General features: G+C 32.7%; 1 protein-coding gene across 1 annotated transcript in view; it reads left to right on the forward strand.

The window, feature by feature from the left end:
* Positions 1-20793, forward strand: part of LOC128997665 (uncharacterized protein K02A2.6-like) — a 36078-nt gene extending 15285 nt beyond the window's left edge. Inside the window, exons 3-4 of the mRNA XM_054423303.1 lie at positions 18619-18861; positions 20764-20793. Of these exons, the coding sequence (XP_054279278.1) occupies positions 18619-18861; positions 20764-20793 (273 nt within the window). The remainder of the gene's footprint in view (positions 1-18618; positions 18862-20763) is intronic.
* Positions 20794-25803: the final 5010 nt, after the last annotated feature.

Here is a 25803-nt window from a genome sequence, read left to right on the forward strand (position 1 = left end):
AAATTGGACCCTTAGCACTATCATTTACTATTTTCGTAACTCAATAAATAAAAAAATCTATAAATAATCATGTTGAGTAAGTTTTGTTAATTGAGTAGTGGCAAATATATTAACATTAAGTTATAAGAGTTAAAACTAACAAAATATGGTGAAATAATATACAAATAAAAAACTGTAGGTATTTACTAAGCTGGGATACATGTAAAAATACCTCTTACATACGCATAAACCTAAATGAAACAATATAAACAGCATAACAAATTATATCAAACCTTAAGCATCGTACTAATTTTATGCACTTTAATGTTGTTATCCATTAATCTTTTGATATATTTAACCATTTTACTGTATAATGTATCTCTGAAATCCACAAAACTATTATAAATGATGTTCTACATTTCTTTAAAGAATAGGCTGCGTTCCAGAAAGTAAATAATAACGGTAAGAAGCCGGTATAATGAAAGTAATACAGACTCTGATATGAGGCATTCTGGTATATTACATTATCTTCATTTCATTTTCCTCGTATATTATGTTTTTCACGGCTGAGATATTTCTGTTATGTAGTATAGCATGTTTTATAAGCAATAAATTTACACTACCAACGCTATGCATGAAAAACTCTGTCACAAACAATGTTAAATAGAAGAGTTTGCGGTTACATGTGATCCATCGAGGGAGTTTAGATATTATTGCATTTCCTTCATTGTATCATTCGTGTACATTATTAGTCAAACAAACTAAGAATAACTAAGAGGTTCCCAAATGTTTTACTATCACGGTATATTAAATATGTGACCGTAACACCTACTTCCCCGTTTTGTTGCTTAATGTATTGTAATAGAATGCATTTTACTGACTTCACAATCCGTGATCGAATACTTTTTTGTGCTAAGATAGCACTAATAATCTGTTTGGTGATAAAATTGACTTAACAAAATACACAACCATATGGAATAAATAATCCTAAATCGCAGCGTAATTTTTAAACGACCACGTTCCTTGCAATATAGTTTTAATTATCCAGTGAAGTGTGAATGCATTAATACGAATAAGGTTGCGTAATATAACACCACCAGAGAGTTCTTAGTTCTTAAATATCTTTTCTCATTCGTTTTAGTGACTTTCCCTGACAGAAGCCATAAAAAAATGCACTTTATTACCCTTCCTGTAGCAGCAAACCTAAGTACTCGACAAACCTAATATTATTTAAATAGTGAATAGATCTGACAAGTTTAAGGAGATATTTAAGTACAAATACAATAAGTCTGTAGATTTGCTGTGGCAGGGGTGTTTGTTTTCATAGGGCTTGGACCTTGTTTGTATTTATCACAGTTAAATATAGTAAAACGAACGTTTAAAGCTCTTAGTTGTCAAAGGAAATTTTCTTTGGAAATTTGTCTTAGAGTGCTTCGGTCATTCCCTGAAAACCCATCTTTTATTCGATCTTATCTTCTTACCGGATCGCGCTTCCAATATTTTTATAAAATAAAGAATGTGGTTTTAGTGAATTTTTCATACAAGGTATAAGCTATAACTAAAGGTCTTATGGTAAGATATAGACCCGGGACCAATTTACTTTCTCTTTAAATAATTATCTTAAAAAGCTTTAGTCAATTAAATTTAGTAAAAATAGGCAGATTTATATTTGTAGGCATGATTACCAGATTTACGCATGTCTTAGTGGTAAAACAATGCTATTACTTGTCGAGTATACAAGTTTTACGAACAAATAAAAGCTTAATCAATGAACAGTTGGACCTTAAGAAGGCCCCAGGAAAAACTTTGCCAATCTGACGCAATTAATCTAGGCTTCTTTGATGTAATCAAAGTTTATCGCTTTCCTGATTTATTTGTTTATTGTAAACATGGTGGGGCACTGGGAAGGTGTCTTGTATTGAAGAAATAAACGGTAAAAGCAAACTGACTCAAACTCCCATTGGCTTGTCAACAACCCTTATAAACGGTAAGTGGTGGGAGTAACTATGATATTTTTGGGAGAAAAATTGCAATAACTTTTGAAGAGTAGTTTTAATTCCATTGGTAGTTCACTATTGTGATTAAAAGGTCTGATCAGTATTTTGAGCCATTTTTTCGAAAATCAGATTTTCAGGTATATAATTGGAAAAACACAAAAACAATAAGAAAACATACATTGTTCAAAAACCGCCTTTTTGGAAAAAACAAACTTTTGGGGAACCCCAATCGCAAAAAGTGGGTTTCGAAGTAATGTATATATTTTTGAAACTTTCTTTATATACTAAGCAATATGGGGTGAGATATTGAAAAAGTTGGGGAAAGTACCTCATTAGAAATGATTTATTTGGATGAAAAACCTATATTTTTATATGACTGGCTTTGTTTTTTTAAATCCTTGTTATTCCCACTACAAATTTTATTTTATGATTAAATATATGTTGGAGATCCGTTTTATATTTACTGCATATAACGTTAGTTTAATAACCGTAAAATATTATAAATCTTAACAGTCAATAAAAAGTACAAGTCAAAAAATCTATAAGAAAAAACAATAGTTTCAACAAAAAATATCTATTGAATTACTTTTGGAAATTATGTTTGGAGTTTTAAAAGTTGATTACAACTTTGTAGCATACATGAACAGATTTATTTTACTGAACTGAGCAATTAGGTAAGGATAAATATTTTTTATAACTATGTGAAACTAGCACAATGAACAAACAATGGTTAATTTGTAAGTCAAAACTGTTAAATGAAAACATGGGATACATCAATTCCCTTTAGTTGAGCGTTCCATTTAATTAGAAAACCGATTAAAAGTCAATTTGCAATCAAATATTTTTTTATAATGTCCCGATGTTAAGTTAACATCTATATACTCATATAAGTTAACTTATTTATATAATATTATCTTACGAACATATTAATTTAATTTGTGAAGAAAAATGACACGCGCGTGTAAGGCCGAGTTTCCAAGTATCTACGTTGATCTGAAATTCGCATTTGTGGATAGTTAATGCACGTTGCGGATAGTTAATCCACATTTGCAGATAGTTAAACCACTGTTGGGGAGTTGTGGTTACTACAGCTCTGGTGAATCCATTCTCCGCCTATCTGAAACAGTCTTCCATTTGCACACTTCTCAGTTTGTTTGTATTGTTTGAAAACACATTTTCCGGTGTTTTCATATTGACTGAACTAAAAATTGGTTCGAAATATATTTTAGGGCAGTATGTGTTATGATTAACTAATTGTTGGAATTTTAACTGTATGTTATGTGATTATTTTATTTTTTCTGATTTAAAGCTAAAACCAAATGCTTGTAAAATGTTATAACACTATATTGTATTTTACCTGTACAATTTTGGAAAATAATATGGCCTTAATTGGAAGGAGGAATTAGTGGCTTTGATAAAATAATTCAGCATACCACTCCTCCCACATTCTGGCCCCTGAACAGTTTTGGATTTTACCAAGCAAATCTGCAGAGTCTCACGATCCTCCTTTAGAGAAATCAGAAGTCTCAAATTGCAACTGGACGTTTCCATCTGAACTGTTCCTAAAACCGTCAACTATACGGGCGTTAAAATGCTTTACAGAAAAAATAGTAGGTCTCAATAGAAAAAAAATTTAAAAAAATCCTGTACTAAAACTTTTATATTTATTGATTTCTATGTCCTGCATAGCAGCACATTAATCGTTTTTGATTCTTAAAAGTAAACTAAATGCAAAACATCCATAGAAATACTAACTTAAATTGGATGCACAAAGGTTGTAAGGATTTATAGTTTATACCCTTCAGAGCACTAAACTTTTCACAGTTATTCCGGCAGAGTCTGCTATTGCTCTTTTGGGTAAAATAATACAAACAAGATGCTACATAAAATCTGGGCTTTAAAAGTTTCAATGTTAACACTAAAATGCGGGTTTTGCGCATAGTACACGTAGTAGTTAGAATTAAATTGCAGTTTCAAAAGTATTCATCCGGATTGTAATACATCATACGGTATGTAGGAATTCTAGGCTAAAGCAAAACAATATTTGTTTTGTCAATACTAAGTGACCATACCGTTATGGTAATTAATATAACGAATGAAGCACGAAAATTAATACGTGAAGTGGGAATGATGATCATAAGGTTATTTCTTTTAACTTGTAGCTTGAAATGAAAATCAAGGAAATTAATACTATTCACCAATTTATGAATGTAAAAAACGTTATTTGAAATGTTTTTACGTAGATTGTTAGGCTAAAAATTGAACTGGAACGAATTTAATTGCAGTAATAGCCATCCTGACCTTAATTATCTTAATTAAGAAATATATTTGCTGAACTAATAAGTGAATCTGTGCGGTGTTATTAATAATAAAGAGTAAAAGGTCGAGGGTTTTGATATAAAAGAGGTTTAATTTATGAGAGAAATAATGAGTAGGTGTTGTTATGAGAGGTGATTCGCGATGAATGAATCCAACAATGGATAATGATCATATGATGGAATGTTAAATACAAAGACATTTAAATTAATAGATGAAACAAAGACACTTGACGGAACATACCGCCCCCTTTGAACCAACAAGGTTCAACAAAAGAGAAATTGAAAAAATATAAAATTTTTATGAGAATTGAACAGAGTGGGTTGAAAAATTATTTAAAGAATGCAGCTTAATGGTATGAAGACACTTTGAATGATGGTCTTGACCAGGATCCAGCTGGTCTATAGCTAGGAGAGGAAAAGCTGGATTGTTTTAGCAATCAAGGTCTACATATTGAGGTTTTCTTTCTTGAGGTTCCACTTGAAACAACGCTGATGAGGGGTCTTGAAATATTCTTGACTCCAACGGCAGCATATGCTTCGGGTGATGTCTTGAGGTAAATTATTAATAAGAGGTGAGTTCTTTATTGGGTCAGGAATAGTTGTCAGAGAAGAGTTTATAAGAAAATGGCCAGGAGTTACAGCTGTCAGTTTCGAAGGTTTTGAGTTTGCTATTGCTTCTTTTTGTTCTTTGTTGGAGTGATTTCTGTTACCAGCCATAGGCTTAGTAGGCTTCAAAAAATGAAGGAGTGTGTGATGAAGCTTCAAACAGGTCTTACAAGTATTAGTAGACTTGCAGCGTTTAACAAAGTGATTACCAAGGCAATTCGTACAGCGTTTTAAGTCGCGTACAACTTTAAGCCTTTCTTGAGGGGTTTTACTATTAAAGACATGGCAACTGTATATTTTGTGATTTTTATGGCAGCAAAAACATTTCAAATCATTTGAAGTACATATCAAAGCCATAGGAGGATGTTGAAACTGAATTGATTCATCAATTTGACGTGGAACTTGGTGAGGGTTGGATATTTGGAGAGGAGCTGCTTGCTGACTGTGACATAGAGATGCATCTTCACTGTTGTTACAAAAATCTTTGAGGAATTTGATTATTTCACTAGCTTGAGGAAAATCAGATGAATTTATGCGTTTTGATTCAAAAACTTGACAGAGGTTGGAATTCATTTTTCGTAAGATCAACATACTTAGTAGGTAGTTGTCTTCCATGACATTATAGTCAAGAACACTAAGAGCTTCATTTTCATTAAACTCATTTAAAAATGATCTGAGGTTTTTGATAGATTTGTCAGTAATATTGGGCAAATCGAAAATTTTACTGAGGTGGACAGAGATTAGCCTACGCTTCGAGTGGTATCTTTCCCGTAAAGCATTATAGGCTACTGTATAGTTGCCAGACGAGATCGGTAGGGATTTGATTAAGTGTAAGGCTTAGCCTTCAAGTGAACTTATCAAGTACTGGTGTTTTTCAACAAGGGATAAGCTACTGTTGTTGTGGATAGTAGTATCAAAAAGGTTAATGTAGGTTATCCATGTTTTAGTGTCACCATTGAAGGACTTCAGTTCTAGTTTAGGCAATTTTACTATGCTAGTAGTAGGCCTAGAGGTTGGGTTTGATGTTACTGAGTTATTTGAGAAGTGTTCATCTCTAAACTTCTGAATTAGAAGAGAAATTTCAGTTTGAATGTTAATTGAGAGTTCTGATATGTCGTTCTGGAGCTTTGAAATAGCTTCTTCATTGTCAGAAAAAACGTTTTTATCGTCATCAACATCAAGAAGCTTATCAAGGTTAGCTTCAAAATTGGCAGAAATTGTTTTAGCTTCGTGCAAATAAAGGTTAAGTTTAACGGTTTGAGCTTCTGTTATTTCTGATGGACAGGATTGAATATACTCACTAATGGTATTTAATTTATTTAATTGCAATTTGCATCTATTAGAAAATGTTGAAAATCTCATTTTGAAAGTTAGGCCGTTCTTTCAATGAGTTCAGTAAGTAGTCGAGATATTGTAATTGGATGGAGTAATTAGAGGATGAGGACAACTGAGGAATAAAATCAGGGTTTCTTTATTATTTTCATGTTGATAATGCTTTATTTTGATAACTTACCATGAGATGCGGTGCGTTGTCTTCGAAGTACAAACATAACCTTACTTTTGAGTTTCTTGACGTTTGACGTTGCGATGCGATGTAGACGAAATGAAGTCGAGTCGAGATGAATGCGGAGCGGAACTAGCAGAACAGTAGAACGATGACGATGTTGAACACTTGGAATGAGAGGAGTGTGGACTGTATCGTGACGTAGATGAAAAGTTCAAAATGGCGATGCGGTATGGTCCTTGGCGGCTTCACGTTGGATGAAATACGTTCAACCGAGACATTTAAATAACTTGAGAAAAAGTCGCACAAATGTTTGTAGATATAATCCGCGGCTCGATAGGATCAAAAATCCGCGGCTCGAAAGGACCAAAAATCCGCGGCTCGAAAGGACCAAAAATCCGGCTCGAAGGACCAAAAATGTGCGGTGTTATTAATAATAAAGAGTAAAAGGTCGAGGGTTTTGATATAAAAGAGGTTTAATTTATGAGAGAAATAATGAGTAGGTGTTGTTATGAGAGGTGATTCGCGATGAATGAATCCAACAATGGATAATGATCATATGATGGAATGTTAAATACAAAGACATTTAAATTAATAGATGAAACAAAAACACATGACGGAACAGAATCCATTCGTTTTTCTTTGAAATTTCGCGATTATCAAATATTTAAACTCTACTTGACTAAGTACTTTCTGATTTGCTAATAATTAAAAAACAAATGATTTTTCTAATTAAGTTACTTGTGAATTGGCTACTTCTTTTTTTCCAGGATTCAATAATATTATCCCCTGATAGTTCCTATTATGTTTTTTTTTTATATTAGAAAAATAACTTTAGTTCCATATTAAATGAAGGCTTGTTTTAATTAATCAAGTCTTAATTTTTAGAAAATAAACATACTCCGAAGTGAATTTAATATTTTAAACTCAACTTAATAAATACAGTATCACGAAAGCGTATACTTTATCAGGAAAAATGTTATAAATATAATAGCACTTTTTACATACCGTGATAAGCAAATAAAAACCTGGTCGGTATACATTATTCTACAACTATTTGTTATTTTACTCAGAAAGTCTGTATTTGAACAATCTCAAAGTATTAGCACTCTAGAACATTAATAGACCACTAAATAATATATAAGAAAGTCACAAATAAGAACACAAAGGAGATAACATATCTGTTTCCTGGTGGAAATAAGGTCCTACACGCCTAGTAGTAAGACATAGACCTGTAGCCAGTAAGAAAAAGTATATTTATTGTCATTTGCTCACTTGTAGCCAAAGCACGATCCTCTATATGGGCAGCTATTGTGGTTATCGCTTTGGTTATAATCGCAGTTCCACCCAACACCACAGAACTTGACGTGATAATCTCATAGTTCCCTTAAACTATAATAGTAGAACATTTTAAATACCAGTTTTATTAGGCGTTTTATAGCAATTACTATGTAAATATAAAATAAAAAATAATAAAGCGTTCTACTGATAAACTGTGACTTTTTCAACTAAAAAGAAGGAACTACTGAATGCTGCCGTAAGACATAAAGTTTCGAGGGACGTTTAATATAAAATATTGATTACGCTTTTTTAATAAAGACATTGATAACGTAGTAGCTACATTTTAATTACTTTAACAACATACAAAAGGTGAAAATAGATTTTAAAACACTGTTTCCTTATCGACAACCCTTTCTATGTAATCAAAACCATATTAATATTAATTGTCTATCTAAACAATTAATAAAATAGCATTTTTGAAACTTGTCTTGTCAATCAGTATTGTAATGAGTAACGAGAGATTGCCAATAATGTTGACTTTCGTCAAATAAACGTGAATTATGGATCTCCAACGATAAGTTTTTCTGTCAGTTTTATTAAGATCGTTTAGTAATTTCGTTTAATGTCGGATCCACGTGCTAAAGTTACTTTACATATCTAATTACTTGAAGAAACTCTTACACTTTAAAAGTTTCTTCTTGTTGAAAATTTAGGAAAATGTCAAGAAATCGGATACATTAATTACTGAGGTTCTAACTTAATACTCATAAGAGTTGTTTAATGAGTCATTAATATTTTTTGGAAAAATAAAAACCGCTTTTTTAACTTTCGAGCTCTACTGGGTAGTACTTAGTTTAACTACTTATGAGATTGTAAATAACGCATCGATAATGATGTTATACATTAAGTACAAAAAAATACGTATTAAATAGTACATCACATCATAACTTTATCTATAGTTTGTATCTACAGCAGTTTGGGAAAATGAAAATACGTCGATAAACAAATAGGAACGAATGTAAATGAGTTATGTAGAATCTAAAATGTACCAAAGATCTGTAACGGTTTTAATATACTGCTGTTTAACAGTGGTTTAATTAGTTTGATATTTGATGTTTGCCTATATCGTTGGCGTACATGGCCTTGTATTAAGTATAGGGTGAGTTATAAAAAAATGCGTTATAACAAAAATTGATTATAACAGCTTAAGGACAAAGATAGATGTTGAAATATTCTTGAGACGTTAGGACTCCAACCGTATACATCGGAGGATTAAAATTGGTCTAGTGGTAGAGTTCGGGGCTTCGGAGCCTGAGGTCACGGGTTCAAATCACGCTAATCACCAATGGATTTTATCCATGTGATAATGCCACACCCCTGTAGGCTGAAGGAATAAGCAAAACAGTTCCAGAATATATAGCGTCCTACGATGTGAAGGTGGGACATTAAAAAAATAACCCAACCACATTGTAAACATTTGTTCTAGGCAGTTTAATGATAAGTCTGTTACAAATTGATATGTTCGTTAACCCAATACCCAGGTCCTATCGTTATGTTCCTTAAACTTAATAACTTCTACGTATCACAATAAATCTATATTTTATACAACCTTAGATAAAAAAAATGCAAGTCCCATGTCCTGTATGTCCTTTAAACTTTCAACAAACAATGTTGAACGGGTTCAAACTTTTCTAATAAAACTTAGTTTAGCATCTTGAGTACGTCCCGTCGTCCTGAAGTAGCGAAAAGTTACTCTCTAAGTACATAATAAACAAGAGCCAAGTACAATGAAACACATTATATAACATTTCCTTAATTTTAAATTTCATAAATGGTCCTGACTAATGAAACAGCTGGTCCTAAGTCGGTAACAAAGCTACACAATACATCACACCCCATTCTACACTCATCCCTCACTCTTAATAATAATGTTAATAATAATAATGTTAATAATAATAATTGAGCGGAGCGAGCGAAGCGAGCGAAGCTCTTATACATCGACTTTTATGCATTTCGTAATACGCAAACTCCTCCTAGACGGCTGAATCAATCGTTTTCAAATTTTGGATGGTGATAAAGACCATATCGGTGAGTGCCAACATCTATATGGCGTTAAAAATAACTCTCAGGAATCCGCCCCACTGGGTCTCAAAGTTTCAATGTAATCCTTATGGAAGCAGTATTTGACACATAAACAAAGACATATGATCAGATGTTGAATTTTGAATGCAGTAGATAAAGAAATAGCTGATAGCATTATTCCACAGATATTAGAACAGAAACGGTATGAATCATAAATATAATCAAATGACGACACTAGCTTAAGGTCCGTGACGTAGGAAGAGCTAAAGGAAGTACTAAAGGTAAGCAGTCTGGAGCGGGAAACTGTTTATGACGATTAGATTTAGGTATCTGCATTCCAAAAACTATAAAGGAAGGGAGGAAAACGGGTCTGCGACGTAGGAAGTGATGAAGGAAGTAGTCAAGGCGAGCTGTCCGGAGTGTGGGATCTGCTTATGACCATTATATTAAGGTATTTGCAATCCTATGATGCTATGGGAAGGGAGGAAAACAAGTCCGTGCCGTAGAAAGTGGTGAAGGAGGTAGTAAAGACGAGCAGTCCGGAGTGGGGGAACTGTTTATGACGATTAGATTAAGGTATCAGCAATCATAAAATGCTATAGGAAGGGAGGATAACGGGTCCGCGACGTAGGAGGTGATGAAGGAAGTAGTTAAGGCGAGCTGTCTGGAGTGTGGGAACTGTTTTTGACGATTAGATTAAGGTATCTGCAAACATAAAATACTATGGGAAGGGAGGTAAACAGGTTAGTGACGCAGGAAGTGGTGAAGGAAGTAGTAAATGCGAGCAGTCCGGAGTGTGAGAACTGTTTATGACCATTAGATTAAGGTATTTGCAATCCTATGACGCTATGGGAAGGGAGGAAAACAAGTCCGTGCCGTAGGAAGTGGTGAAGGAGGTAGTAAAGACGAGCAGTCCGGAGTGTGGGAACTGTTTATGACGATTAGATTAAGGTATCTGCAATCATAAAATGCTATAGGAAGGGAGGATAACGGGTCCGCGACGTAAGAAGTGATGAAGGAAGTAGTCAAGGCGAGCTGTCCGGAGTGTGGGAACTGTTTATGACAATTAGATTAAGGTATCTGCAATCCTTAAATGCTATGGGAAGGGAGGTAAACAGGTCCGTGACGTAGGAAGGGGTGAAGGAAGTAGTAAAGGCGAGCTGTCCGGAGTGTGGGAACTGTTTATGACGATTAGATCAAGGTATCTGCAATCCTTAAATGCTATGGGAAGGGAGGTAAACAGGTCCGTGACGTAGGAAGTGGTGAAGGAAGTAGTAAAGGCGAGTAGTCTGGAATGTGGGAACTGTTCATGACGATTAGATTAAGGTATCAACAAACATAAAATGCTATGGGAAGGGAGGAAAACGGGTCCGCGACGTAGGAAGTGATTAAGGAAGTAGTCTAGGCGAGCTGTCTGGAGTGTGGGAACTGTTTATAACGATTAGATTAAGGTATCTGCAATCATAAAATGCTATGGGATGGGAGGAAAACGGGTCCGCGACGTAGGAAGTGATGAGGGAAGTAGTCCAGGCGAGCTGTCCGGAGTGTGGGACCTGTTTTTGACGATTAGATTAAGGTATCTGCAATCATAAAATGCTATGGAAAGGGAGGGAAACAGGTCCGTGGCTTAGGAAGTGGCGATGAAAGTAGTAAAGGCGAGCAGTCCGGAGTGTTGGAACTGTTTATGACGATTAGATTAATGTATCTGCAATCATAAAATGCTATGGGAAGGGAGGTAAACATGTCCGTGACGTAGGAAGTTGTGAAGGAAGTAGTAAATGCGAGCAGTCCGGAGTGTAGGAACTGTTTATGACGATTAAATTAAGGTATCTGCAATCATAAAATGCTATGGGAAGGGAGGAAAACGGGTCCGCGACGTAGGAAGTGATGAAGGAAGTAGTCAAGGCGAGCTGTCTGGAGTGTGGGAACTGTTTATGACGATTACATCAAGGTATCTGCTATCCTAATATGCTATGGGAAGGGAGGTAAACAGGTCCGTGACGTAGGAAGTGGTAAAGGAAGTAGTAAATGCGAGCAGTCTGGAGTGTGGGAACTTTTTATGACGATTAGATTATGGGATCTGCAATCCTAAAATGTTATGGGAAGGGAGAGAAAAGGTCCGAGACGTATGAAGTGGTGAAGGAAGTAGTCAAGGTGAGCTGTCCGGAGAGTGGGATCTGTTTATGACGATTAGATTAAGGTATCTACAATCTTAAAATTCTATGGGAAGAGAGGGAAACATGTCCGCGACGTAAGAAGAGGTGAAGGAAGTAGTAAGGTGAGCAGTGTGGAGTGTGGGAACTGGAAACCGTTTGTAGCGGTTAGATTAATGTATCTGCAATGCTGAAATGCTTTGAGAAGGGATGGAAGCATCCCCACGACATAGAAAATGGTGAAAGAAGTAGTAAAGGCTAGCAGTGCGGAGTGTGGGAAATGTTTGTGGCAATTAGATTAATGTATCTAAAATACTAAATTGCTATGGAAAGTGATGAAAACAGGTCCACGATGTAGGAAATGGCTTAGAAAGTAGTAAAGTATGAGCATAGTGTGAAAACCGTCTATGGCAGTTAGATTGATGTATCTTTAATCCAAAAATGCTATGAGAAGGGAAGGAAACAAGTCTATGACGTAGGAAATGGTGAGGGAAGTAGTAAAGGCTTGCAGTGCAGAGTGTGGGAACTGTTTTGGCAATTACATTAATGTATCTGCAATCCTAAAATGCTATGGGAAGAGAGGGAAATAGGTCCACGACGTAGGGGGTGGTGTAGGAAGTAGTAAAGGTGAGCAGTGTTGAGTGTGGGAATGGATTAATGTATCTGCAATGCTAAAACACTATGGGAAGAGACTGTAGACTGTAGGTTAAAATAATTACGAAGCACGAATCGATACATATTTCGATACATGCAATCGTTTATAATAGTAATTTACAACTAAGTTTACAACAGCTGATTTTTAACCCATAGAGGATAAAAACTATTTTTACTTCCTAAAGAGTAAAAATGCTACTTTAGACCCGCAACGCATGCATTAAAAACGACTGGTATTACTGCAGCAACAATATAATATAAACCCTTGATGACTCCGCTCAATTTTGTGGATGCCTCTGCGAACGCCACCTAGTAATAATAAAGTTGCCTTTTGATTTGAGTTGGTTGGTGTCTGATTGGAGATTCTCAACACCTATAAATTAACATAAAGGATATATTTTCTATACACGTTGAAGGAATTCAACAAAGAGGAATTTGTTTTGCTTAAACCCTTTTCTCATAATTACCTTGACTAATTGATGAAACAAAACGTCAGTAAATTTTTATAGCACGAAACAATAAACTAAGTAAAATTGATCGGTTAAGATAAGCATGTATATTAAACATTGGAGGAATAAAACAAATTAATTGAAATTAGTTTTGTATTGTGAACAAAAATAGTAAATTAATGTAAATATTACTTTGGAATTACGTGAAGCATTTATTATAATAGAGATTGAAAATTGAAACCTTCAGTGGCGCATAATTAAAATAAACACTAATATTGTCATCCATCAGAAATGAAAAGTTGATGAGATAATTTAAACCAACAGATCCCTATTTTATGGTTGATTAACATGTTTTAATCGGAAATGATTAAGTGAATTTCACTATATTCCAGTCAATTATTTTCAATTTGGAATGGAAGGACAGATCTTGAATTGTAAATGTATGTATAAGATAGAGTTTTCTCAGTGCTTAGTACTTCTGTGCGTGATTATAACTGGTGGGTCTTATATCAGAATATATTTGTCTTATTATTATTTACTTTTGTAATTTTTTCATGAATTCTGTTAAATGTTTCAAATTTTACCAAGCCATTAAATATTGGTGTCAGAAAGGTTTACAAGTTGTATTATTTCAGAGTTACGCCAATATTCAAAATAAGTAAAGTTTAGGATGTAAACGTCATTTAAAAAAAGGATCAAAGTGAATTAACTGTTTGCTAATATGAAATCAGCTGATAAGTTTGATTTCATGTGTAAGCTTCGTATATTCTTATAGCTCAGTGGTAAGCTTATACGCAAATCAGCTGATTGTTGAATTATTTTCTTTCTCCCTCTACCTCCGTGTAGATAACATGTGGTGACATGTTTTATTGTTGTGCTGAATTATTGAGTTGATTACAATAGTAAAGTTTAGTTGTTCGTAGATTATTGTTTGATTTGTGGTTGCTGTCGCTGTTTTCACCCATGAAAGTTAAAGGTTAGTGGATATTTGAGAAATTATTTAGGTTCAACTATTATTTGACTATTTAAATACTTTTGATTAGTATTACTAACTAATTATGCCGCTTTATTATCTAGTAATTAAATTAGCATAAGTTACTAATCCTATAAATATTAATAAATACTTTAAATCAAATCCAAACAAACAATATAATTAAATTTTCGCTTGATTAAGTTGATTTACTCGTAATTTTAATAGAGGTAAAAAACTGGGGAAAATATGATTGGAAACTTGCATGCTGCTATAACAGTTACAGTAAAAGGATTAAAGCTGGAGATTTAATTAACCGTAATATCAATCGATGTATCACAGATTTCAATAATTTAATAATCAGTTATTTGGTTCGTTTGTGTTTATTTTATCGAATTATGAACATTTTACTTTTATATTCACGTAAATTAATTAATATTCTTTATAGTTGGATGACGTTTTTGTTCTCAGTGACGGATTTTATAATTTTTTATTTTGGGCTCTCTATATGCACATAATAAATACACGCATTCGTGTTATATTTACGTGGTGATATTTAAGAAGTTTTAAAGCTATCCTGTTTCTGTATATAAACAAAATTCAAACTTAAAAATACTAATCAAATTACGTACAATAGTAAGATATAAATTTGTTTTACATTCAAATAACTATAGCCAACATAGGATAAGACCACTAGCATACGATACTGGAAGACCTTTTAAAGACTTTAAAATCTAAAATGTAATTGAGCCTATCTTTTGACAAAAACATGTGAATTTAATTTTGAACGCCTTATTTTGTATTGGGTTTGTTTATTTTTAGATGGCCTTGTAGCTTATATTTATCCTAGAGAATAACACTTTTTCAAAGAAAATTTATTAAAATATTTATAAAATCTCCAAAAAAGTACGAATTATGTTTTAATGACGACATGAATTTAATTTTGATGTTGTAATAGTAAAAATTTCCACTGTTAAAACACATTACTTAAAATAATAGTACTTAAATGTGGGTCATTATCATAGTTTATTGGAGGAAATTTCAACTTTGTCAAAGAAACTCACGTTCGACTAAAAAGTAAAAGTCTGTGGGAGAAATGTTGACCCTTGCTAGACAAAATCTGTTTATTAGCTATCTTTTTGCATGTAAGACCCTCAATATGATTTGTAAAAAAAAGTTATGTTTTTCTATTATAATACTAAACGAGCAGTAATTGGGAGAAGTATTAATTCAAAGTAATTGTGAAGGGATTAAGTAACAATCAGCCTCTATAGTAACAGCCTGATCTGGAGGTAATCCCCACCAATTTACAGAAGTTTACCTAGGATTAATTAAATTGGTCCCAATTTACTGATTCAGGCGTACATCTTTGGAATAATAATTTTTAGCGCCCTTTTTTTATAAAATAAAAATGAAAACGTACTGGTATTGTTTGTTTTGCAGTTATTCCTTAATTTACTTCTTGATAATTACTTAAGGTCTTGATACAAACTATTAATGATTTGTGCATTTTAAGAACCATAAATTACATAGTAAGTTCATATATTACCTTATGGTAACAAAACATATTATTAAACATAAAAAGTAATTCAGTGACAATCATAAAATTAATCTGATAGAAAAACATAATATTGCTTTTTTTATAACTAAACAATTTTTTTTGTCCTTTAAAATATGTCTGAAATTAAGTTTACTAAGATTTTAAGTAAGACTATGATTTTCTAAATATATTGGCCAACCTGACCCCTAGAGTAACCCTATTGCTGTTAAGCTATAAGGTGTAATAATTTTCTGAAAGTGTTTGGATGGAATTGGTAAGCGATAATGTTAAATTTTTCTATAGAATATATGGGAAAAACAAGAAATACGATGTATACTGTGGTATATATTAAATGTTATGGTACATGTTAGGGAACAGTTATAGAATGTTATTGGGCTGTTGTGGTCAGTCGCACTTTCCACTACAAAACCACAATATAAGCTAAGTTGTAAGCTTTTAAACCACTCCAGTTCATTGGTATTTACTGTAGAGTACGAAAAATAATTGAAAAATTCCGTAAATAAATTGAAATTAAAATAAGCGTATAACTTTTTAAAATGCTATAATGTTGTAATGTAGGTTAAAAATCTGGATTTATCTCATAGATGGGAAGTGAGCTAGTCTTTTGGTAATGGTATAGCAGAGCTTCGATCCTGGAGGTCCCAATCACCAATCACCAATGGGTTTTATTAAAGTGATAATGCTGCGACCCCCTCTAGACCTGACCCGAAGTCATGGAAACTTAAAAATATTATTCTTATCGATTCATAAAACCAGGTGCAAGCTCCCAACTTGTTATTTTTATTGATCACATTCTTATCTGTTGTTCAAATTCTTAGATTGTGAACTTGTTTGACAATGTCTCAAACACAACATTTAGTACAAAGAAATAAATGGGAATAATTCATTATTTCATCAATTGGTTTTGATACATAACTTGTAACTATTTTATTTCACTTATGAGTTTTGAGTACAATAAAACTTAAGTTCCAAGCTGGAAAACGATTTTTATTTTACTTTATCTTTCAATATAGTAATGTGACGAAAATTTTTAAACCTCCACATGGTTTTAAAACCAAAGTTTTATCCTCTAAAATATCAGAAAAACAAAATGTCGTCCTAAATTTCACTCCAATCAGTTCCAGAAGGGTGACGTGACCTGAAATAAACATGACAGAACCATTCTGAGGTGAATACACTGGAGTAGTTATTATTTCACACTTGAAACAGTGACAGTAACCATCAACACATTGAGTTAGAGTTTAGTTTTTCTACATGTACGTATTATACAGTTTGATTGCATTACGAAAATTAATACAATATAGGGACACTATTGGTGTCAAAATAAATGCACAATACCACTAATACTGTTATTGATTAATGCTTTTTAATTTAGCCTTAGCGAATTTCCTATATAGGGAATAAGCTATTACCGTAGTACTCATGGACCTGGATCAGGGACCAATTTACTTTGTCGTTTTGAGGTCCCTAGAGGCCAAAAACCCCAACAGTTTAAATTCATATATATATGTGTGTCCTTTAGCACGATAACTCGAGCAAATAAGATCCAATTTTGATGAAATTTGGCACAAACGTGTTAACCTACGTTTCGTCGAACGAGTTCGCAAACCAGCATAATCGGACTATAGGAACGGTGGTTTATGGGGTAAATTAAGTTTTTCCCATTTTTGACCCTAAAAACAAAAGTTTTTGCAATTTATATCTCTTTAACACTTAGAACTTTGCAATGGTTTTGATTTTTACCAAACTGGTACTGTTAATCTGAACAGCGTGAGTAAACTTGATGAAACTTGTGTTGGGAACGCACGTCAAAATGTCGGATGTATCTGATAGCTAATGTTACCTCGCTTAGGCTATCTACTTCCATTAGAAACTTTTACTCTAAAAGGTTTAGGTAAAAAGGCTCTTTGACACGGAGTTAGTAAACTCTGCATTTTGAATTTGGAAAACCGGTGGGAAACAGGAAACAGTTAATCTTGTAGACTATGAAGTTAAGAGTTTAAGACTAATTAATATCTTTTCCAAAGTAAAAGTAACTTTTAATACTTCCGAGTTCTTCTGGAAAGTCCTACACTTTTTCAACGACTCTAAATTAATAGTGAAGATTTGCACTATGGAATGAAAGCATTAAATAAACCAGTACAGTGTAAATAATGTTATTACTATTCTAAAATAAAACAACAGCACATGACCTTAGGCAAATACTAGTTGAAACAACGATACCACTTTTCGGAAACAAAATATTCATATAGGATAAAAAACATAGGTGAAAACTACCAACGCAAGCAAGATATAAATCATAAAAGAGAGGACTTGGAGGGTAAAAAACTGCAAGATCAAGGGAATAATTTAGTATTTAATATTTCTCAGAAAAGAAGAAAAGGGGTTCCAATAAAAATGTGGCCTGAAGGCAAACTTAGTTTCGAGGCAATTCGTCTTGGCTGCTTTGATGTAAATTACAGATTTTTGCCGCTCTTATTGACACGGTAATCTTAATTTTTGGATCAAACAAAGATTGGCACCTTAAAGCTTCTTGATTGGGGTTTTTATAGCGTTAAATAAAAAAGCTGGTGATTTTATCGCAGCAACTTCTAGACGATATAATTTAAGATTTCACGCAAGGGTGGTTTGTTTTCTCTGTAGGGCCTTGTGGATTACCTGTTTATTTTTTTTATTCTTGAGAAATAAGATTGATGAACATTTTAACAAATAAGAACTTAAATATCGGGTGTTGTCACACAATTTTGTAAAGTAATTAAGTACTACTGTATCTTTGACTATTGATACAACTATGTACAACTGGTACAAGTCAATGGTACTACTATACACAGAGTAGACTTCTCATACAATGTAAAAATTTGAAGTTAAGAAAATGAAGTTCAAGACCATCTCACCAGAGGGTACTAGAGTATAGGGTTAAATCTTTGACTATTAAAACTAGACATCCCACCCCTATGTTCAATTTCTAGCCAGATTTTTTATCAACATTTTCGTAGTCGATTTGAGCTACCGACAGATTGTGCTGAAATAAATTACTAATTTCAAACATTTTAAACATTCAAAGGATGATCCCACCGAGAGACAACCTAGACAGGCCAAAGAGGCGGATCTACCAACTGATGTGATCGGAACTCGGGATGTTGCTTCTCCGACGTCCAGTGCACCTGGTCAAGACACACAACCTACAACTCCTGACATCTCACTCCACAATGACCTCAACACAACAAATGAAAAAGAAGCTGAAATACCCAAGAGTTTGATTTCTGTAGAAAGTGAAGAAATTATAATTGATAACAGTTTTACTGATGTAAATACTAGGCAGACTAACATGAAATATTTTTTAAGGAACAGAAAGGTCATGCAAAAGAAAGCATAAGACTACAATCTAAGACCAATTCCTCTTATGTGGGCACTGCTGACACACAAGCACTTAAATTACTAAACATTTTACATTGCAATATTCAAGGGATAACCCAGGGCAATAAAATCGATGAAATTAATCTTTACATAGATTCTTTTAGAACAAAACCTGATATTGTTTGTTTCTCTGAACACTGGGTTCCGTCTACATGCCAAATTCCACTTTTTCAATTCGATGGGTACAATTAGCCGGTTCATATTGCAGAGAGAAACAAAAAAGAGGTGGGGTTTGTGTATTGGTGAATAATAATTACAATATTAAATTAAGAGCGGATCTTGGAAACTTTACGGTTGACTCTTATGTTGAGTGTTGTGGTGCTCAGATCACGCACCCTCTTGATTTAATTGTGCTTTGTGTCTACAGACCTACCGTGTATACCAAAATTGCATATGATATTTTTTTTTCTAGCTTGCGTTCACTTTTACAATATTCTATTCTTAAGAATCCTAAATCCTTTTTTATACTTACAGGAGATTTTAACATTGATATTTTGAAAAATAGTTCTCAATCTGAAGAGTTTCTTTCACTATTAAATTCATTCAATCTTTTTACAACTATAAAGGTACCCACTCGGGTTTCAAATGTTTCTAGTACATGTATTGATAATATTATAACAAATTTTAAACCTAATTTATGTTTGCCTTCTGTGGTACAAAATGGTTTATCTGATCACTTAACTCAATATCTTCAAGTGAATTGTGAATATTTTACTAAGAAACATACAGAAACTGTGGTTAATAAAAAAACAAAATACGTAAGACATTTTTCTAAGGTTAATATCTCCAATTTTGTAAATTCTTTAAAATCGGAGGATTGGTCTTACTTCTTTCAGAAATTAAATGTAACATCTGATGCAAATACTATTTATAAGTGTTTTTTACATATTTTTAAACTACATTTTAATGCGTCTTTTCCATTAGTTAAGGCTAAAAATAGTCTTAACCGGAATAAAGATAAAGGTTGGCTTACAAGTGGGATAAAAAGATCTAGTAAACATAAACGGGAACTTTTTGAGCTCAGCAAACAATCCACAAATCTGCATTTTAAAAACTATGTTAAAAGGTACAGCAAAGTGCTCAGTAAATGTATAAGAACTGCTAAAATATTACATAATAAAAATAAAATTAAACAATCGTTCAACAAGACTAAAACTGCTTGGCAAATTGTAAAAACAGAAACGAATACTTCCGCCAGTAAAATAGACAAATTTCCATTTTTATCCGAATCCGTAAACATCAAAAATCAGTTAAATTATGTTAACAAATTCTTTACAGAAACTTGCAAACTTCTAAATGTTAATTCTGATCCTGAAAGCTCAATAAATTTTTTACAACAAGGGGTCCGACCTAATTCCATGTTAATATCTTTCAAAACTACAGATCCTCAAGAAATTCAGCAAATAATTAACGAATTAAAACCTTCCAAATCGTGTGGATGGGATGAAATATCACCCTTCATCTTAAAACAATGTTCATCTTTTATTTCAATCCCACTTGCTCATTTAATCAACACTTCACTCTATACAGGTGTGTTTCCGGATGTATTAAAGCTCTCAAACGTGATACCAGTTATAAAAAAAGGCAATCCAAAAGAACTAACTAATTATAGGCCCATTTCATTACTGCCGACATTCTCAAAAATTTTTGAAAAGATAGTTTTTAATAGGTTGTATGATTACCTTGATAAATGTCAACTCTTCAACATGAATCAGTATGGGTTTAGAAGGGGTAAAAGCACTGTAGATGCCATATTTAGTTTTGTATCTGAGGTTGCGGATGCTCTTGACAGGTCGCAGAATGTATCTGGTCTCTTCTGTGACCTGTCAAGAGCGTTCGACTGTGTAAACCATGATATACTGATTCGGAAGTTGCAGTTTTATGGTATATCGGGCAGGACCAGTAAATGGTTGGTTTCATTTCTATCCAACAGAAAACAGTGTATAAATTTGCAGTCACTGGGAATTAAATCTGATTATAGATTAATCACAGATGGTGTACCTCAAGGGTCCATTCTTGGGCCCTTACTCTTCCTGGTTTATGTCAATGACTTGCCCATGACCTTAAATTCTAAATTGGTTATGTTTGCTGACGATACTTCTGCTATCTTCACCCATCCAGAGAAATCAATGTTTCCACAGCTTATCAAACAAGAATTCCAAAAGCTGGAAAGTTGGTTTCAAGCTAATGGACTTTTACTAAATCAATCCAAGTCTCTTGTAATGAACTTTAAAAAAAATTATTTTAATAACAATTTTCTCACGAAAACACCACTCTATCTTGCAACCTTGCCAACTCCACCAAATTTTTAGGAATAACAGTAGATCATAAATTAACCTGGAAAACTCACATAACAGACGTCATCAAAAAGTTAAATAAAGCATATTTTGTAACTCTCATTCTTTCTAGATCAGTTGATATTTCTACTCTTATGATGGTATACTATGGCTATGTTTATCCTATTCTCAATTACGGAATTATTTTTTGGGGAAATTCCGATAAAAATAAAAAAGTTTTTAAATTGCAAAAAAGAATAATTAGAACAATTTATTCTATCAAAGCTAGGGGTTCTTGTAAAAATACATTTAAAAACAATAATATCCTTACTTTTCCCAGTCTGTATATCTACAATTTATTAATTTTTATGAAACAAAATATTTCTAAATTTTCTGTTAATTCGGACAATCATAACTATAATACCCGACACAAAAGCTGCCTTTTATACCCTAAACATAAATCCTCAACTTTAGAATCTTCTCCCCACTACTCCGGTGTTAAGTTTTACAATAACCTGCCTGATTCTATTAAATCTGCAGCTTCCCTTAAGTCGTTTAAGAAACAGTTATTTAAGTTTTTATGTAGTAAATGCTGTTATAAGGTAAAAGATTTTTTCCACTGACTCTTGTACATTAGTTTTAAGATATTTGTTTTATCACGATTATTGTATTGACGCTATTTATGTATATTGTATACTAAATGAATAAAGGATAATTTGATTTGATTTGATTTGATTTGTATCTTTGACTATTGATACAACTATGTACAACTGGTACAAGTCAATGGTACTACTATACACAGAGTAGACTTCTCATACAATGTAAAAATTTGAAGTTAAGAAAATGAAGTTCAAGACCATCTCACCAGAGGGTACTAGAGTATAGGGTTAAATCTTTGACTATTAAAACTAGACATCCCACCCCTATGTTCAATTTCTAGCCAGATTTTTTATCAACATTTTCGTAGTCGATTTGAGCTACCGACAGATTGTGCTGAAATAAATTACTAATTTCTGTGGAACACACAAACCTTTTTTACCAAGTCAAACTGATGGAATTACTTAGTGTGAGCTATAGCAACTGTTGCGACTCATCAACCAGATCAGCAACAAAAAATAAGGTTTAAAATTTTAGACACTAGCTCATTCTGTATCTGGCTCACACACCTTCGTTCTTAAAAACAATGGTGACAGCTGATCCATATAGATGGGATGTCTACTTCAGTATCCAATAGTCAATGATTATTATTAATTAAACCCATGCCAACAGCTGATTGATTTATCACTTAACACAAAATTTCGTAATTAGTTTGTAGACCATTTGAACAGATTGCACCACGTTTATGGTTTTACATTTTGACATCGGATGGGAAGTCTACTGTATGTTTAGTCTATGGTACTTCTAGAGGTATAACACTAAAACAGCTGTTTTAATACTTCAAATTTTACACACCCTTTAAAGGACACGTGATAATTTCGTTGGCACCCTTTTGTTATGTCCCTTTAAATCAATAATGTTTTAGTATAAGAATAATTCCTTATTTTGGGCCAGATTAGATTTACCAAAGTACAACAAAGGCCAACTACCCAGTATGTCGTTCAACATTGAACAGTGTTTTGAAGGAGTTCCAACTTTTCTAATAAAACTTAGTTTAGCATCTTGAGTAGGTACGACTTGCAATTTTTGCCAAAAGCTACTTTTGCTAGTAAAAAATATCAATTGAGGCGTCGAGAGGCCAAGGGAGATATGTGACTTTTTAAAAAATGTCATTGTATTTTTTTCATGGTCATAAAAAAAAAATAAAATAAAAATAAATTCACTTATACCCCTTGGCTTCCAACTCTTAGGTGTTTAGTTTGGAGGCCAAGGGATATAAGTGAATTATTTGTTGAAATTCCACCCTTTTTTAACAAAACCCGTTACCATGACAACATTTTTTTAAAAGTCACATATCTCCCTTGGCCTCTCGACGCCTCAATTCAATGTACGAATTGAATACAATTAGCTTTTAATCTAAATGACTTGATATCTAAGTAGGATTCGAAGTTTTTATTTGAAAAGGAATAAATAGTGATTTTTACCTATTAAATTAATTAATACAAGTTTTTTTTTAACTAAGTCTTAAAAGTTCCTTGTATACATTTTTTTCATATTCTGTACACAAAGTAGTATTTTCGATGGCAGCTTATATAAAAATAATTGTTTCCCAAGCCAAGTTGCTTCGAACCGTAAGATTAGAAAACTTTTGCAAATACGATAACAAATTAAAAAAAGAATATATATAATAAAAAGCTTTTACTAACCATAGTTTATTTAGTAAAAAGTAAGATATTTATTTCTGTTGACGGATAGCTGACGGGTTTGCTGCAGTTTGATCAGATTTCGACAAAAAATTCATTCGGAAGTAGTAGGAAATACTGAGATTATCCTAATTTATCAATAAGCATGTAAATATGCATAGCCTATATGTTCCGTGGTCATAAACAATTTATTTTACTTGCACGAACTACGTTCACAAAATTACAATAAAAAATAAATTTTAATAAAGTTTAATATTTGAATTAAATGATCATAAGGTTTTGAGTAGTTAACAACAAAATAATATTTCAAAGAAAATATTATTTTGGAATAAAAAGTACAGTTAATATGTACAATACTGTTGATTAAAAATCAAACATAATCACTTCAGTGGCGTATGATTAAAATAACCCCGATATTGTCATCAATCAGAAATAAAAATGGGACGAGAGAATTGAAATCAACAGATCGTTATTTCATGGTTGGTTAACATGTTTTTATCGGAAGTGATTAAGTGAAACATTGCGATGTTCAATTTTGAATTTATAAAACTGCTGTGCATGTTTTTTTTATCCTAGGACACTAGGCACGGGTTCTAAATAGTTTTTCACAATACTTCAGACTAGAAATAGGGGTTGCGGCATTATCACTTAGATAAAATTTATAGGTGATTTGGTGGAATTTGAACCCAGGACCTCAGGGACTGAAGTCCCGTGCTCTACTAAACCAGCTCGACCCCCTCTTCAGTTAGCAACAATCAAGATATATTTTTAATCAGTTTGTACCTCATAAATAGGTATGAAAATGTTTTCCCAATATTCAATACCTATGCATGATAATTTCACATTGGAATACACATTAAAAATGAATCCTTAAAGAATATATTTTCAACCACTATTAATACAATCAGGACAAATTTCTCCAATATTTTGCAGCTTTTAAAATAATTCAGAATCTCTAATATGATTAAAGGATAAATTGCAAAACCCACCAGAGCAGAGGTTGGATACTAATTTAGGATAACGATTAACTATCTAAAAATATTTCCTGCCAACTAAGCGAAATGAAATCCGAAGTTAAATATATTTTACTTGTCAAATTCTAACCGATTTGCACCAGCTTGATTAAAATGTTCAAATTAACAGCAGCAATTGGAAAAATCGTCGTGCTTCATAAAACCGATGATAGCCTGACAGAGTCTTTATTAAGTTTTAACGCTTGTGGTTTAATTAACTTGATATTTTGAGTAGTTAACGTGGTTTAAGTCATACTATATCAAGTCATAGTAAAATTATTTAAGCTATGAACAAGAGGAGATAAAAAAATCACACAATTCTACCAAATATATGTAAAAATAATGGGCGAAGAAAAGATTACAAATAGTTTGCTACCTTTTTAAAAACCTTTAGTTTAAATATTTAATTACTGAATTTTATTGACAACACAAATGTTGTAAAATGGGATTTTCCTCTTTAATAAACCACAAACTGTGACGCAATAGTTTTGAACGTCTACAAAACTAAGTTTTTTTTTTTTAAATTACCCTGTTCAAAATTAAATTATATAAATGTAAGGAGTAAATAAGACTTTATTCACCAAAGGAGTAAGTGTACATTAACTCTAAAAGTGTTGACGTGTGTAAATGGTTGTAAATAATTTGTTTTAATGTTTTCCTTTTTACAAAGCTACCTTACTAACTTTGGCGTCAGAATTGACTATATTGCACTGGAACCTTAATGTGTAGTACGATACATTGAATGAATTTTATAAAACAGTTAGGAGATGAGTGTATTCCTCAAGACACAAAAATATAAATATATCAAAACCAAAGCTAGAATTTTAGTATAAGTTTTGTTCTGGACTAAATATTTTAAGATTATGAAGGGTTTCAGATTTTGTTTGATCCTTAAATTATTCTAATTAAAATCTAATGGTAGAAAAGTATAAACTTTCAAGAATATAAACTTTAAACTCAAATTTATCTAGAGGCGCCATTTTAGACAAGTCGAGCAATCAGTCTAAAGCTGTGGTATAATCTGCCTGTAGGCTGCATTGCATTGTGGGAAGATTGAAGAGGAAAAGATACACCCAAAAGTTACTTGACGTTAATTATTTATATTCTTAACAAAAATATGATTTGAAGCATTTATTATTATGCTAATGTTGTTTTGTATACTTTTTCCAAATATCCTGCAGAAAATTGATCCAACCGACTAGATATAATATAGATTTTTCGGAAATTTGATAGATATATTATA

Source organism: Macrosteles quadrilineatus, unplaced genomic scaffold (genome assembly GCF_028750875.1).
Source record: "Macrosteles quadrilineatus isolate MER2022 unplaced genomic scaffold, UCM_ALF_1.0 Scaffold_6__1_contigs__length_79288215, whole genome shotgun sequence".
In the NCBI taxonomy this organism is placed as follows: Eukaryota; Metazoa; Arthropoda; class Insecta; order Hemiptera; family Cicadellidae; genus Macrosteles; species Macrosteles quadrilineatus.